The sequence below is a fragment of the Thermobia domestica genome, chromosome 12 (assembly GCF_964235325.1).
Source record: "Thermobia domestica chromosome 12, izTheDome1.hap1.1, whole genome shotgun sequence".
In the NCBI taxonomy this organism is placed as follows: Eukaryota; Metazoa; Arthropoda; class Insecta; order Zygentoma; family Lepismatidae; genus Thermobia; species Thermobia domestica.
The window spans coordinates 117,960,576-117,978,754 of NC_137465.1; the positions used below are offsets into that span (position 1 = coordinate 117,960,576).

An 18,179-nucleotide genomic window follows, 5' to 3' on the forward strand; every position below is an offset into this window, starting at 1 on the left:
CTATGACAACCTTCTTTTCGTCGTTCTTAGTTACCTATTCACATTCAATTATTTATTTGAAATACCTATATTAATCTTATATTATTTTCTTCTTTTTCTTCCTCTATAAAATAAACTTGCTTGTACTTATTTGTAAACCAACTATTGCTCGAAGAAAATACAAGTATACAATAAAGAAATATAAGTATACAATAAAGAATACAACATACCGTTGTAATTAGACATCGGAAACCATAGAATGATACCAAGAAGGCAAGAATAGCCAAATCTATGACTTGTCGGATGCCTAATCCACGAAACCCAACTGGCAGAGAAGCCTGAAGCCATGTGTTGTCCTCAAGAAAACCATTTACAATAATTTTACACCAGATTTTACGGTGTTATCAAAGCGTTCTAATAAATCGTCTTCCTTTCATGAAAGTGAACTGAAAGTGAAAATATAGTAATATTGGGATAATCTTGGAACTTATAATTTTAGGTAAGTTTAAAGTTGGTTTAGATATGTCTAGCTACTTTCTAGGTATCTGAGTAGCTGCCTGTCGACTACATTGGCGCACGCTGTACGTAATTCACTGTCTTTAGCATACTTAACTTTAGCATATTTATTTTCTAACTTATTATTAAATATTCAATTTGTTCTTGGCATGCATAAACCCAACTTGTATCCTCTTGTTAAAGTGATTATCGTTACGTAATATGCTTTGTTTTCGTTGAATGTTATTAATTTAATTGAATTTCTACATTCTTGAATGAATGTTTCTTTCGGTGCAGTCACGAAATGTTAGTTGTAGTTGGCATGAATAGCTTGAACTTCAATGCCATTTGAAAAATTTGGAATAAAAAAAATTGAACGTAAACATTAGAATACAGATTTTTATCTTACAACTTAAAGTAAATAAATAGAAAAGTCAATTATTTCAAAACAAGAATATAATAAGCATAACGTCTACATTGGTTTATAGAAACCCAACGATAAGGTTATTTTTCCAAAACCTGCAACGGTTTTCAAGTTGTTAATAGATTTAGGATGTGTTATGTGTGAAATGCTGTGAAATATTCTGCGCGAAGTTTCGAATTGAAGGATAAAGTAAAAAACAAGGTTGGTAATATCTCACATTACGTATTCTTTAATAACTAGGAAAAAAAGAGCTAACACACATGAGACAATTACAATCACATGACATCTTCATCATGACCACCGTTCTGTTCTATGCACATCCTTAACTTTGCGATCAAGTGCTTCTGCATTATGCAAAGCATAGTCGCTTATATTTGTTAACAGGTTGTAATGATTCTCCTTTTCACATGGAAAATGTCATTAATTTTACACTGGTAGACAATAGTTTTAAAGTGCTCTCAAAGATAGAAATCCAACGGAGTTAGGTTGGGAACCTTGCTGGCCACTCAACTGGTCCATGCCGACCTATCCAGCAACCGGGAAAGTGTTCATTGAGCCATCGATTACATTACGATCATAATGTGGAGGTGCAACATCTTCTTGCCAATATTGAGGAAATCTCCCTTCCTCGTTCAACAAAAGTGGCATAACAGTGTTTTCAAGCATATCTCCATATTGTACAGCATACAAGATTCCATCAATGAGAACAGGTCCAAATTTTTTCACCCCATATTCCACATCATTATCTTATCTCCACCTTGCATTTTAGATGTATCTCTTAAATTAAGATTTGTAGTACCCCAGTACCGGACACTTGATTGTTAACCTCACCTGTTACATAGAAATTTGCCTTATCACTAAAAACAATGTTATGAGGAAACTATGGATCACGAGCTATATGGGCCAATGCTACTCACAAAACTCCATTCGTCTATCAGAATCATTCTTTGACAGTTTTTGTTTCAACTGTAATTTTCAAGGGTGCCACTTTTCCCTTTTTAAGATTCATTGAACACTTTTGAAACTAACATATGTTCACTTGATAGACGTCGGACACCTTTTGTAGGACTTTTCGCCAATACACTCAACACAGCTGTTGATGTGTCTGGATCAGTTGCATTTCATGGTCGTCCTGGTCGAGGTAAATCATCACCATTTCCCGTTGCTCTGAATTTGCGGATTAATTTTCGTACATCACTGTTAGTCACCGGCTCGAGATTAGGATGTCGCTCTTTAAAGACGGTTGTTATTTCTGAACTGTGTCCTCCAGCCAAAAGGACAATTTTGATACTTTCCTCTCGATTTAGCATCCCGTTCTACCTACAAGAAAAAAGTAAAGAGACTGTCAGTTTCCGTCCATACAATGTTCCATACATAACGAAATTTCAATCTAAATGACAACATAATCTATCCTAAATTCATTCACAACTTCCAAACCGTTGCAGATTTTGATAAAAAAAACTTTACCGTAGGATTTCACTGTTATGTCACTTTTTATTGAAAGAAGAAGGGAAATTTCCTCAATGTTGGCAACAAGATGGGTCACCGACGCATTATGGTCGTTCCAGGATCTCTTATAGCCATATATGGAGCACACTACCCTGTTTGAATTGCTCTGTTAGAACATTTATGGTACCTTAAATTAATTTTGATGCCACGGACTACAGTGAGCCGATAGATTGAAAACTGTAAGGTGTCTCCCCCTCCAGTGCTCGATTACTTATGCATAACAAATCTTCTCATAAGTTTGACTTCTTTAATTTTCCATGTCATACTCAGGAGGTTGAAAGAGAGATCAAACTTATTAGTCTGCAGGAAAAGTATGCAGACATGAAAACAGAGATGGCTACATTAGAGCAACTTTGCTCTCAAGACTCACAATGTCAAAATGTGATTTTAAAAAAAAATCTGAATTTAATGCAACGTTCTTGACTAAGTCAACATAATTTAGCACACCCTAATTGGTAGGATGTGGGTGGAACTCGAACTGCAGCCACCTCCTCGTGGTGAATTCTTGGCCATTTCATCAAAAAAAAAGTTGAGAAATAGGCGAAGAGAAGCAAAATCATTATGAAAATAAAATGTATATATAAAATCATTCACATTACCGAATTATTAACAAACATGACCTCACACAAACTAAAATATAGTACTTTGATGCTATAGAAATGATAAAAAAAAAAAAAAGTAATGTGTATATTTCTGGCGTAAAGGTAAATTTTGGTGTTTTTAAATCATTTTTTAAACTTTAGGCCGTTTATGCGAACTAAAGATCAAAAGTGTGATGTTTCGTTATTTTTCAATTGATAAGGACGCGAATATGCATCTTTTGAGCCCTACTAGAATTCGATACTAGAAAATCTGATGTTTTCGCTCCACCCCAATCATCATGATTTACAATTACAAAGGAATTTGTTTCCCTGATTTTGTCGAAAACTATGCATGAGAGTTTACACTCACGTATATCATTTTCTTTAGTTCAATACGTTCTATTGATTGATATTGATTGATAGTGTGTCATCTTTGGACATTTCTTGCTTTGCTAAATGCTAATAATATTCCCATTATTCTACATAGATAACAATGGAATTGATAACAAAATAAACAAATTCAAAATAATGAACAACAAACATAATTATGTATCCAGGGCAAGAAATTGTGTGTGTGCTCTTAAACGTAATTAGCTGGAAGGTGTGAACATACTTAGAGATTCAAAAATTTCTTGGTAAGTACATAATTTATATTTCTCTGAATAATTATGATTATTGGTACTTTATTTTGATTGTTACGTTTATCGTTAAATCGTTTACATATTTATCCCTATTTCCAATTTACCTTCCCCTTCATAAGAGTTGCTGGCAAACAAATCAGATGTAATGTAAAATTAGTAATATATTTAATTTGTGCGTCTGTCGAAATCTTTATTAAAATATTTGCTCATTCATCTCTCTGAAAAGCTCTATATTCTTATCCACAGATTAAATCAAGTAAATCAAATTCGAATCTTCCTTGATTAATTGAAACTTATTTTAAGTTGGAGTATTAAAATTTTTACGCATAGTTCCAAATTCATGATACTTTTAAGCAGGGGTAAAAGAGTATCTGAAAAGGTAGGAGGACGCATGACATCCCACCGTCTCCCGTGCCTATCTTTACTCATTGTGATATTTTATAGAAATTGGGGGGACGCCACGGATATTTTGTTGAAGCGGGGGGACGACGTCCCTCCGCGTTCCCCCTCACTTTTACCCCTGCTCTTAAGAGAAGTGAAAGCTAAATGTTTTCCTAACAGCTAACAATTTAGCTAACAAAAGTTAGCAAATTAAAATGAATGAAATAATTAAGAATATTTTAAAAATGTTCTTCCAATGTTGAAACAAATGAGACACTTTAAAAGTGTCTAACCTGTAGTGTAAAAATAATCGAAAACGCCTGATATTAATGTCGAAGCATTTTTTTTAATCCTTAAACTGATTAGTGACAACAAGGATGACATTGAAGCGAGAAGGGACATGTCAGTTGGTCCAGGAATTGACAGGGGCAAGACGTTGCTCCCAGTGTTCGTAGTTTGAGGAGGGAAATTTCATGCGTAAATTTATCAACAAGGGAAAACGGGAATTTTTCGATAAAACTTGAAAATCCAGGAAACTGCTCGTGCTGACTGATTGGCCAATATAAATGCGCACATTTTTCTTTGTTTTTTTCAGAAATAAACCAATACAATAGCAATGTGTGTATGTTCAAAGTAGCATAATTTGTACTCATTGTTAGCTGGGTGTATTTATTTTTACTTTTTTGTTTAAAAAACATATGGGAAATACTAATAAATAAAACAAATGTATCTGGCACTTCCTTTAATATACTGTAGCTGAATTAATATTAGCACATAACTTCTATCAGGTATTGAACACTCAACAAACTAGGGAAATTTTTATAAGGGAAGAGAAAATTCTGTGTCAGTGGAGGGAAATTTTCTTAAGGAAACCTACCAACACTAGTTGGTCCTCGTTATTTAATTATTTCACTCATATTGACAGGGCTAGCTAGCATTAAAGGCGTTACTCTTTGCTACTTATTTGCTTTCACTGACATTGATAAGGCAACGCCTAAGATATTGTTCTTTGTTATTTATGTATTTATTTCACTCATTTCCCTACTTTCAAATATTTGCCTATGGATCATGTAACACTAGAACAGAATCTGAGATCTAACACTTGGGCTTGCTAGTGTTCCGCATGAGAATAGTAAAAATTTCTCGTCTCGTATGGTGTCGAAAACGAAACGCGAATAGTGGTGAACACAAGAGTTTTGGTCTTGGTCTTGCATGAAAGACCGAGACGAAGACCAGGAATCCTGCTGCAAGAAAAGGACCAAGACCTAGGGGTTCAACACCAAGATCAAGATCGTGCCCGCAAGTGTCTTGCACCCGTATTACATGAAAAATGTTTAGAACATGGAAGGAAAGGGGAAAAAATCATTATTTCCTTCACTTGAATTTCTTGGCCATAAGAAGTGCGAATTTAAACTTTAATGTATTGTATCAACCAAAACTAAATATAAAATATACAAATCTCATTAAACTGTAGAAGAATTTTTTTCGATTTATACAACATACATAATTACTTTCTAAAGGTTCATGTTTAACTTAATACAACTCTGGAAAATTCATTCCCTGCTTGCTCTTTACTGCCCTTTTTAGATTCTTACACTAAACTTACAATGAAAACAAAAGTTTATTTGGTACAAATGAGTGTAAAGGCTTCAAATTCAGAAGGTTTACATTGAGACATTCGTTCCACAGCAAAATATTGCAACACAATTTCAAAAGTAATTTTATTTTCCATCGCTCGCTTGTGGCTGCCAGAACCTTCTTGTGCCATGACTAGTTTCATTATCACTAGGTGTATGGAGTTTGGGCACGAGTCCTCCTTAATAAAAGCAAGAAACTGGAGTAAATGTTAGTCAGATGCAATCTCCATGTGTCTTTGGTCTTTCTTTCAAACTTACCTTGAGCAAGGAGAATGATAATGAACCAGAACGGTGTGTAGAAGACATCAGGGAGCACAATTCTATGAATTATAATAGGTAAGAAATTCAGTGTCTAATTTTATGTTGACCATCATTTGATTCACTTACGATAGCACATGGCCGGATTCTGTTAAATCCCACGAAAAATAGTTGTGTGCCTAAGACACGAGGTAAACTAAAACTAAACTAACAAAACAACTTATTGAAGTTCTCGGGCGCGGTGGCTCAGTGGTAGAGTGTTCATCTCCGGTACTTGGGGTCCCGGGATGGATCGCAGATCGCGTCGTGTGGACTTTGTGGTGGACAAACACCGTGATTGTGGGACTCGAGCCAGCTCAGTAGTGTGAGATATGGACTCGGTTCGGCTCGGTGGTGACTCAGCCGTGAGCCGAACCGTTGACAACACTACATTTAACACCTCAGGCTGCTCTGCTACATACACCGGCTTCCAATTGGCCACTTGCGGCCCCTACCTTTGTAACACTTTGTAGTAATATTCATTATATTCACCCTCGCAATCAGTTATCGAGTCACGGTGATTAAATGACACAAACTTCTTTATTAAATTATACATAACATTAAATGATAACTTCTTTATTTCTTATTTTTTACAGATTTTTTTTTAAATATGTGGTTTCCTTTTTTTGCATATTTCTAAGAAGACATCTAACATTTTCTATCATAAGAAAGACAGTTATTTCTATTTATGTAATTTTGAAAGACAAAAATTCTGGACAGAAGTGTATTTTTTTCTTTTATTTATACTCCATTCCTAGACACAGACAAAACAACTTTCCCCCATTTTATTGTTCTTAAACAAATCACGTAATGACCCATACCTTTGGTTCGGTCTTACTTATTAGTTCTAAATTTCATGCATCTCCATTGATTTTTTTGCCTTTTATACTTGTGCTCAAGAATTATAAATGGTTCTGTTAGGGAATCGATCCGTGGACTACAAGTTTTTCAGACAACCTTGCTATAGAATGCTCTACGAGGGAGGATGGCCAGAGAGAGAAACTGACTTCTTTGTTCAAGAGACATACGCACATTACTCTACCTTCGTTACCTCGATCTGTGTGCGAATTTATACAAGTAGCTCGGTCTTCAAATTTTACACGTGATTTCACCAACAAGTTACTATTAAATTTTACACTACATGCAACGTTGATAAAGCATTAAAGAAATAACACAAATTACAAATAGTGATCGAACTTACAACTCCAGTCACAAGAACGATTATATTCAAGGTGTCACCTCACCTTCCTATCTAGAAAGAGGTCCGGATTCGATTCCCGGCAGGAGCTCATGTGTTTCACATTCCGCGTTAATCAGTAGGTCCCCTCTCATATAGCCTTGCTGCTGAAAGGGACGTTAAACTCAAAATCAACTCAACCTATCTAGAAGAAGAGTGAAACGAAATTCATTGCTGCTACCAGTTAACAAATACTTATACTCCATTTCTTGTTCTCATAAAATAAGAATTGTATCTGTCTATCCATAAGTGTAATAATATTATTACGTTCATATGTAAACCTAAAAAGAATCTGACATAAAGTCTCTTCTGTTCCTATCAATAGCTTCGAGTATGTGTCTTTTTCTTTCCTTCTTTTCTCATAATAATAATAATAATAATAATAATAATAATAATAATAATAATAATAATAATAATAATAATAATAATAGTAATAGTAATAGTAATAGTAATAATAATAATAATAATAATAATAATAATAATAATAATAATAATAATAATAATAATAATAATAATAATAATAATAGATGAACAATGTTTTCCTCAAAAACTTGCGACTTTAAAATCTACAGTGTAGAACTCTGCCGACGACAGCACACTGGAAATTGTTTATAAAAAGGCTGAAAAACATTAATCACTAACTTATTATCTACGGTTTGAACTACAAGAAATGATCATATTTCTTCGCGATAATGTGGATACAAAGGTGAAATGTTGTGTTTCTACACAATTTCCTTTTCTCGGATGACTGGATAATTTTTTTAAAAAATAATAAATTCTTGTAAAGAAAATAAGAAGAATTTCCTCAGGGGGAATCGATCTTAAAACCACATGAACTTGAGCCCACGCTGTTACCGATTACACCATCAAGACCTGCTTGCAAGGAAAGCGCTACATTGAGTGATTTCTCGAGAGTGTCCAAGCACTTTACATCGCATTGTATTTTTTTCCTTGTTTCGTTTTTATTGCGTTCACTCTGTGTTTTTCGTATAATGCACGAAAAAGCAAATACATATTTTGCCACGATGTCCAGAAGTACTGTTTGAACTGATCAGAAAATAGGAAACTACTGGCGAAATGATATGGGGTAATGTGTAGTATTTTATTTTCCTAACAGCAAGGGGCAAGATACTATCCCGCGGGAGACATCCATTTATTTGTTTGACAGACAATACACTATCATATCATATTCACATGAAGGTGTACAAGATGACATTTATAAAATACATTTCTGTTACTATTGACACATTAAGACGGACAATGATATCTCTGTTTTTATTATCTCTTTTACCCAGAGTGTAAAATTCTCCTTTGAAAAGCTTAAGATATCTTAAAACGAAGACTTCTAAAACTCTTGCAAGCAAGACCAAGAACAAAGCTGGGTTGTCACTTTACAAGAATCTTGTAGTTGTCATTTAAAAAATCTTGTAACACTATCTTTCTGTTTACACATTACAACTTTCTGAAAGTAAGAAAGACATCTCCACACATGCACAATTGCACTCTAGTGGACAAATAGTGAAGCTTCTCATTAAAAACGTGTATTTTGGTGCGCTTCTTCTCCCCGTCCAAAAGAATCCATTCTTTCGGAAGTGGTGAAACGTTTTTTTTTTCTTTATGTCAGCAGGAGAGCCGATAGCAGGTAGCAAGCTATACGACCCAGAAAGTTGCACATGGTTTGACTTCTTGCAAGATGAAGAAACGTTTCTTTCAAGACTATGCTTACATGGAGAAATATTGTAGGGTTGCAAGATTTTTATGACAGCTACAAGGTTCTTGTAAAGTGACAACCCAGCTCAAGACTAAAGCTAGGTTCCCACTTTACAAGAATCTTGTAGCTGTTATTAAAAATCTTGTAACCCGACTTTTCTATTTACTGTTTAACTTTCTGAAAGCAAGAAAGATATATTCACCCATGCAGAACTGCATTCTAGTGGACAAATAGTGAAGCTCTTCATTAAAAACGTGTATTTTAGTCTGCTTTCCCTCCCCGTCAGAAAGAATCCCTTGTTTCGGAAGTGGTGAAACTGCGTTTTTCTTTATGTCAGCGGGAGGGGGGGATAGCTGGTAGTAAACAAAAGGACCCAGGAAGTTGCACAAGATTTGTCTCCTTGCAAGATGAAAAAAAAATGTTGTTTGTCCCTTTCAAGACAATGTTTACATGGAGAAATATTGTGCGGTTGCAAGATTTTTTTAATGACAGCTACAAGATTCTTGTAAAGTGGCAACCTAGCTTAAGACTGAGTGTGCAAGATCAAGGCCAAGGGCTCCAGTGCAAAACCAAAACCACGAGAGCCTTGGTCTTGGTCTCGTATTTCTCATCACTAAATGGGAATTTTTATGTTTCTAATCTCGGCTCGAATGTAAGAAGGTACTTTTCATCTCGACTCGAGTAATGAAGTTTCTCGTCATGTCGGCAACAAGCTGAGGTGGCTCATGAGGGAAGTCACACCAGTAAAATGAAAGTTCTTTTCAGTTAAAACTTAAAAAAAGGAAATGTCATCAATGTACTAACTGTAACATACAACAATTAAATTATTAAATGCTCTTTATTCCGTTAGTTTGAAGCGATAAAACTCAAAGTTTTGCCATTGTAACTTCTTCAATGTATATATTTGTGTTGTGTAGAAAGAAAGAAAGAGAGAGAGAGCGTATATGTTTATTTTTCCATAATCACCTTCCTCAAGAGACAAACATCGAAACCACCCATCCGTACGCCACTGCTATCAATAATATTTTCTGTGTAATTTACTGACTTGCATTGTCAGTAAATTATACAGAAAATTGGTATTAAAAATAAATAAATAAATAAATAACACCCACATAGTTACAGTATATTCTGTTAGTAGCATAAATACGATTAATTAGTCAAAATAATATGTAAGCATGATATTACTGTAAGTATTGATTGTAAGTAATCACATAAACAGCCATAATAAATCAATCACCTGAAGGGTAGATACATTAAATTTTGTGTTATGGGCTGCCTATTTAAAATAGTTAGACACGAGTTTCACTGATATTTTCCCTATAAAGGAAGGGTAAAAAAAGATTAAGTTTCAATTGTTGTAACAGGATGAAGATACCTTGAAATCCTTTAAGGTTAGATAAATGAGATTTAGTATTTAGATTTTGCGTGTTGCAGCGTTTCTGGATATTTCGACTGCAAAGGAAGAAAAAAAGTGGGAAGAAAAAAAGAGTCGAGGTTGTAGTTGTTCAAATATGATGGTCATATCTCGAAATCAAATAAAGTTAGAAGCATGAAAATTTGGAGTTAGGGTTTTAGTTTAAAATAACTAAAGACCTGTTTAAGCGTTTATTGATGTTTCCCTTAGAAGGGAAGGAAAAAAAGGCAAATGTCAAAAAAAAAAAATGATGAAAGATTTGCTTAATTATTTTAAATGAGAAGTTCATATATTAAATTTCATGTTTTCAACATTCAGAGATTCTTAGATGTGAACATTTGAAGATAATAATTGCCACCCTTTTTCCCTGGGACATTACATCACAAATCCTATGCTTTGTCCAAATTTCAAGATTCTAGCTTAAGTGGTTTCCCCTGGGCGTTGATTAAGCTTAATCAGTCCGTCAGTCACGAGTTCTTTTATATAGTAGAGAAATTATGTAAAATTACGCGAAATTAAGTTTCCAGCTTTATGTGCCAGATTATGCCCTTTAAGCTAAGTGAATTATTATGAAATATATATTGATGGATTGGGAATGTGGGAGGAAACTGATGAATCCAGAGAAAACCTATGGAATCGATGTTGTCCACATGCGAAAACATATAGTGGCTATAGGTGTAATTACAAAAATGAATTAAATGTGAAACGAATGGGATCTTGAACTACTTCCACAATCTCTTTGTGGGTACTAGCTTATATCAAACGGAATGAATTCTCGTTATTCTAAGATAAGAGGTTTCGAATTACTTCACTAATAAAGAAGACATTAATGAAAGCAAAGGACCAAAATACAGTTAAATTACATATATGAGGTCCATCTCTCAGAGCTACCACAGGGTCCAGCGGATAAATGAGAGCAAATTGAGGCTGATAGTATCGGCAGCCACGTGATAGTATGGAATTGTTTTTCCGAATGTGGTGTCAGTCCACTTGTCAGGATTAAGAGAATTATGAAGTGTCTTGTGTACTCAGATTTATTGCACAGAAAGAACAAGATTTATGCAAAATATCTGAAAGTATGATTAAATAAATAAATATGGAGCAACACCTTTATTTTCTCCTTTTATGTAAGCCTGCATAACAAATATGTAATGTGGGTTGCATAATGACAGGGAATTGTAAAGCGCAGCCAAGAATATATATACATTTTCAATCCCTCGTCAATCCCTCCGGCCTGAAAAATCATAAAATGATTTCGTTCGCGATTAGGCCTGGTGCGAATCAAGCTGTGTAGAAACCTTGGTGGTTGTAAGTGACTTCTTTGTATGCGAGAAACGTCTGACATGAAAGGCTACTTGAAATGCCCGTCCACTTGATCCTAACAATGTTAAGTAAATGGTATAAATTATGCAGTTTCTCGTTATAAGCTATCCGCCATTCTCCACTCCCGTCTCACTTGGAGTGGAATATTCACCTCAGGATTTTATTCCCTAATACTTTTACTCTGCGTTCTTTCCTCAAACTAAGTGGTCATGTTTCACTACCATACAGCACAGCATGCATAATTGTAGCTTTATGTATTTCGAGCTTCAAATTCTTCGGCAGGATTCGCAAAGACAAAGAGATTGGACTGAATAATAACATGAATTCCCAGGTTTCAGTGATATTTGATTCCTTCGTGTATATGGTTTTATTTTGTTAATGTTGATTCTAGATATTTGAAAGTAACTACTTTCTTGAAATTATTATTTAATTTTTAATGTATCCATAAGTTGCTGTATTACAATACAGCGAATTTCCATCTAGAAAAATATTTAAGTTTTCTCCGCATTAACTTCTAAAGTCGCGTCCCTGCAAGCGTCTATAAAACTCTGCATTTCTGTTTATTCATATATCATTTTCCTTTCCTATCAGCTTTACATAATTAGCATAGATCATAGCCTGGTGAGTGTCATTCAGCTCTAGGCTCTGGTTGCTATCTTAACATTTCCGTTATAGAATATTGAAGGAGAATAACACATTTATTAAAATTATATACAGTGAATACACAATAAACGAACCCCTCGCTTCGCGAACAACACAGCTTACCAACAAGATTTATGAACAATTTTTCCTTCAACTTCTGAACAATATTTCGAGATACGGTCGCACATGCACGTTTCTACCGACAATTCAACGTACCTAGCAATATTTTTACACGTTAGTCGTAAACATTATCTAATAGAGCTTTATGTTCAAAAATTATGTTTTTCTCTTTAGCAAATTTTTATCATTCATATTGTTTTGCTTAATTTGATGTTGCTTATTATCTTCAAATTGAATAAAGTTTTCTCCATTCTATATTCTTCATCACAGAAAAACACTAAAAAAACGTTTTAAATAAAATAATTCAATATCATATTTCTGTCTCGAACGGATTAAATATATATGTATATATATATATTGGCAAGCTGGGGGCTCCGCCCCTAGACCCTCGCATTTCTTATCTATCGGCCTTTGCATCAACAGTGAATTTCGTGAAATTGCTCTTCACATTTCCTGAATCTGCCCATCCGGGGCTTCGCCACCACACACTGTCTTTGCTCGACCTACGGCCTCGCACCTCTTGAACCCACAATTCTATCGTTTCTTTTCCTATTTCAACTATCTAAAAGATAAGATTTTGTATCCCAAGGAAACGCCCATTTAAATAGCATAGGAATTTCTTCATCCCCCTTTAGACCCCCCCCCCAAAATTAAAAATATTCACTTTTGGCAATTGTCCTGTGGGTTTGTCCAGAAAAGCTACAATCATGGCAAATTGAATCATTGTAGCCTTACAGGAAGTGTTCGATAATTTGGGGATGTAAATGTATTCCATATAAACAACATGGGAAAGATTTTTCAGTTCCCTGTAAAACCACTCTAAAATTGGATTTTTCATTTTTACTGATTTACTTAGGTAGTGCTAATGGAAACGTACAAGCATAACAAATTTCAAGTTTTTCTTCTAATTGTAAGTACCTAAAACATGAGATTATAGGTAAAAAAAAAGACCCATTTAAATAACATAGGGAAATTCTTCATCCCCTCTTTAGACCCTCTAAAAATTAAAAATATTTACTTTTGGCAATTTTCCTGTGGGTTAGTTCCTGAAAGCTACAATCCTGCCAGATTTAATCATTGTATCCCTACAGAAGTGCTCAATAATTTGTCAGCTCATGTATTTTTATATATAGCTAGGATTCTCATTCTAATTTAAAATGTCAAAAAATATTTTGAATAGGAACATTTTGATTTACTAACAGCGCTACGGAACAGGGATTCATAACTCGTGGGTCCATTGTATTACAAAGTGTGCATGCTATTCTTTCTTCCATTCTGATTATGTTCAGCCCATAGGGTCTATTTTATCTATCGTTTTGGTGCTAGAAAGCGATTTATCTCGAGCTAAATTACGATTTCGCCACTATGGGGTGACTACACAAAGCATCCCCTTGCCGATCTAAAGCTTCTTAACTGAAATACAGTATCAACTATTATATACAATAGTCGATAGAAATTCATCCACATTCCCATCATTCTTGAGATATATATATCATTCTAAGAGCACACATACAGAGAAATAAATTGGTTGTTTTCCAACTTAAAATCCTATTTCGAAGTTTGCCTGATATGAATTGGAGATATACTAGATAACAAATCACAATAATTTCCACTAACAAGGTACATTAGTGAAGTGATCCCTCAGGATTCGTGTAAAATTAATGCAGGTGCAGAGTTCTCCACAGGCTAATGTGTGTTGCACTAATTTTAGTGGCACATATAAGTAATTTCCATATTTATGAGCCTTCATGTATCCGGAATTCAATTATAAACTATTATAACGCACACAAAATTACTCTTAGTTTCTCTAGATGTAACTGGACATGCATGTGGGCATATGTAAAATAAATGAATTTGATCAAATACTGTTTCTCTCACACATGTTACACACCCCGGCCGCCATCTTGGATCTTCCATACATTAGACATTTTGACCATAATGCAATACTTGCGTGTTATAGTATAACATGGAAGTAATAACTATCACTTACAGAAATGTATTAGGAATTATGACACCAATATTGTAAAAAGTTTGTTTATACCTGCTGTATTTTTCCAGTTAGAATTTGTTTTCATGTGTCAACACCTAAAACACCAGCGTAACTGATGTTGCTTTACGATGCCTGTTCGCGAAGTGCTCGGAAGGATTTATTCATCTATTGTATACTGATCGTCAAGTTGTATACGTCAGTGGTCCTTCAATGGAAAAGGTTTGCCAAGTTTAGATGTATACTTTTTCCGTCAATGGAAAAGGTTTGCCAAGCGATTTTGAGAGCGAGTTGTGATAGATCACATTCATATAGACCTCCAGATCCGTAATGCTTCGTGCACTTATCCATAATGAGATCAGTGCTCCAATATTCAACAATATGATTAGGCATGCCTGGAAAGAACCTGCATTCCCGTTATTTGTGATTTCTTTGATGCTCTCGACAATGTTCTCCGGCAAAATGAAAATTCGAGTTGTTAATCTCCCAACGACACAAATGATTTATTCATCCAGTGTGCTTATTGTCGTGTATACTAGTGCTTACAGAATTGGTTCATGAAGTCTCACAAGCATGTATAATTCCTCTGTATAGTCTGCAGCAATTAGCACAATACGCATGGGAACCCGAACAACTTTCTATTTCGTCCAATATTCGTGAAGTGTCTGACATTTAACATGCAATATCTTGTAAACAGTACAAGGTACGGTAAAATTCGCTACTCCAGTGAATTTTCGAGAAAATTGTACATTTTTTTATGCATCATTTGCACCTATTCCCATTTGCAAAACTGAAAGTTGAGTCCAATGTACCGAATCCAAAATGGTGGCTGGGATGTGTAACGTGTCAGAAAAGCAGTACTTGATCCATTCATGTCCAGTTACATCTAAAGAAATTAAAAGTTATTTTTTGCGCGTTATAGTAGTTTACAATTGAATTATATATATATATATATATATATATATATATATATATATATATATATATATATATATTATATATATATATATATATATATATATATATATATATATATAATATATATATATATATATATATATATATATATATATATATATATATATATATATATATATATATATATATATTGTAAAGATTTCTCGGGTAGAGCAATAAATGTACTCGGGATTTGGACTTTTCCCTTCACCTTTTATTATAAAAAGTCTATGTACACAAATAATAAGAAATTCCACTAATATTAGGTAAGATTAGGTGGGAGCCCGGTGACCAAGCGTCGTGGGCTTTGAGGTGAGGTACTCTCGGTGACCAAGCGTCGTGAGAGGGGTGTAGATTAGGTATCTCTCTCTCGGTGACCAAGCGTCGTGGGCTTTGAGGTGAGGTACTCTCGGTGACCAAGCGTCGTGAGAGGGGTGTAGATTAGGTATCTCTCTCTCGGTGACCGTGCGTCGTGAGAAAGAGGAAAGGAACCCGGTGACCAAGCGTCGTGGGTATAAGGATAGGTACCTCTCGGTGACCAAGCGTCGTGAGAGGGGTTTTAGGTGTTGTGATCAATCCGTAAAGATTGATGTTGGTCGAGGTGTGCAGGTCCTTTTTATTCTGTCTTGTCGGCTTCCATCGTGGGTACTCGTCCTTCCGACTGTTGGCGATGGTGATCGACTCCTCTTCGGGAACGTCGACTGTTTGTTTGTGTTTATTATCAACACATGTAGTTCACACGTGGTTATTGCCTCACACGTGGTTATTGCCTGGTACGGCAACGTGGGGATCCTTACAATATGAACGCTCTTAAATATGGAAATTACCAGTATGGGCCGCTAAAATTAGTACAACATACATTGGGCAGTGGAGAACTCTCGATTTGAATCAACTTTGCACAAATCCCTTGGGGACACTTCACGAATGTACAGTACCTTAATATTAAGAAGATATTATCAGTGATTGACTAGTCTGCTGAGTAACCACTCTGTCTGGTGAGCCCTCCCCTTTACGACGCTTCCCTTTATTAAAAATAAAGCTATTTAATAACTGAAGAAACTAAATATTTATATTTTTCTGGAATAATACACAAAATAAGTCGCATATCTTGCAAATCTTTGTTGGTAATAACTTTCCACAGAGTGTGTAAATTTGGCTAATCTGAAGTTACATCTATATTGCTGAGGCACCATAACTGTCTTCTGTACTTAGCATCAAATTAAAACAGTTCCTTAGAATGGCGTCCTCCCAGTAATTTCATGGAATTAGTTTAGTGATTGATGCTACGTATGGAACTACCTAACTCAGTGTAATTAGTTGCAAGCTCTATTTCGTAGTAACAAATGTTACTTTACAAAATTTCTTTTTAAGTAACTAATGTTATTTAGACAGTTATTATATCACCAAAAAAGGAAATTTATATTTTACTTCATTTTTATTAATAGGACTGTATTCTTTAAATAAAAAAAGAACAATGATGATGGAAGTGGAAGACCAGGAGCCCGGAGAAGCTAGAGAACCTAAGCAACGCAAACAACCGAATTCCAAAAAGAAGAAGTTTCCAACTTTTAGATGTCCAGGAGAATACTGTAATACCATTGTTGAACCGAAAACCCTTATAGATCACTTAGTAAATGTCCATAAAGCTAACAAGTGTGAAAAATCGTCACAATCTGATTCAATCTCTTGGGAGGTGACAATTCCAAAGGAGCCACATGATGATTACTTTTCTATTTGTAGTGTTAAAGAATGGGGGATTTTTTTATTCCGTGAAATCTGTCCCAGCATTGAGGATAACTCAAATGTGATCAGTTATATCTTTGTCCAGTACTTGGGTAAACACCAAAAAGCTTATTATTTCCAGTACGAACTGAAAAGGAGACAGGTATGGAGTGAACTTTCAGTGATTGGTTACGCAGAACATATTTTTGTGCCCCCTGCTCATATGAAGAACACCTTCAAGTGGAAAAGAAGCTCTGATAACGAAGCGGAAAATCCTAACGATCGCAAATTTTCTATTACTATTACCAAAAGACAACTTCCGCAATGAAAAATATCTTTGGTTATTCTCAATACCATTTCTATTTATTACTGTACAGCATTTGTTCAATCATTATCAAAAACAATTTTTAAGATGTTACTCATTATTTTTGAATAGCCTCTCGATGGAGTAAATTTTACATAAGCTTCCATAGTCACAATCTGTTTATACACTCAACAAAATTAAGAAAATGTTGTGTAAGTCTTTTGTAAGTTATTTGAATACAGATTATATATTTTTTTTTGTAAATTTAATAAATAAACTTTAATTTAGATATGTAAACTTGAGTTTTTTAATTAAAATCTATATTCTAACCAAATACCTTTTGCTTTAAACATACGAAAATTTCAATCTGACTTGTTCCAACTTACATGGGGACACTAATTGAAGGAAAATCATTATTTTATTATTAAATAAGACTTAAATTTCCAAATTTTCATATTATAGTTGAAGACTAGCTTCTCGGCCTATAGTGTCGCGCCTCTTATGTATCAGTCTTGGCATCAAGAGTGAATTTCGTTCAATTACTCTTAACGTTTCCTGAATTTGGAGCAGTTGGGAGCTTCGCTCCCTGACAACTGCGTTTACTCGGACTACGGCGTCGTACCTTTTAATCCCAAATTTCAAGTTTCTTCTATTTCAGTTATCTAAAAGATAAGATTTTGTATCCTAAGAAAACACCCATTTAAATAACATGGGAATTTCTTCATCCCCCGTTTAGACTCTTTAAAAACTAAAAATATTCACTTTTGGCAATTTTCCTCTGTTAGTCCCAGAAGACTACAACCATGCCTTTCATCGTT

General features: G+C 34.7%; 1 protein-coding gene across 1 annotated transcript; it reads left to right on the forward strand.

The window, feature by feature from the left end:
* The first annotated feature begins 883 nt into the window (after nucleotides 1–883).
* LOC145665779 (uncharacterized) lies at nucleotides 884–17,658 on the forward strand. The gene is made up of 3 exons (XM_081732904.1): nucleotides 884–1,099; nucleotides 3,476–3,623; nucleotides 16,781–17,658. The coding sequence occupies exon 3, from the start codon at nucleotides 16,810–16,812 to the stop codon at nucleotides 17,383–17,385; it is 576 nt and encodes a 191-aa protein (XP_081589030.1). The 5' UTR covers nucleotides 884–1,099; nucleotides 3,476–3,623; nucleotides 16,781–16,809; the 3' UTR covers nucleotides 17,386–17,658.
* Nucleotides 17,659–18,179: the final 521 nt, after the last annotated feature.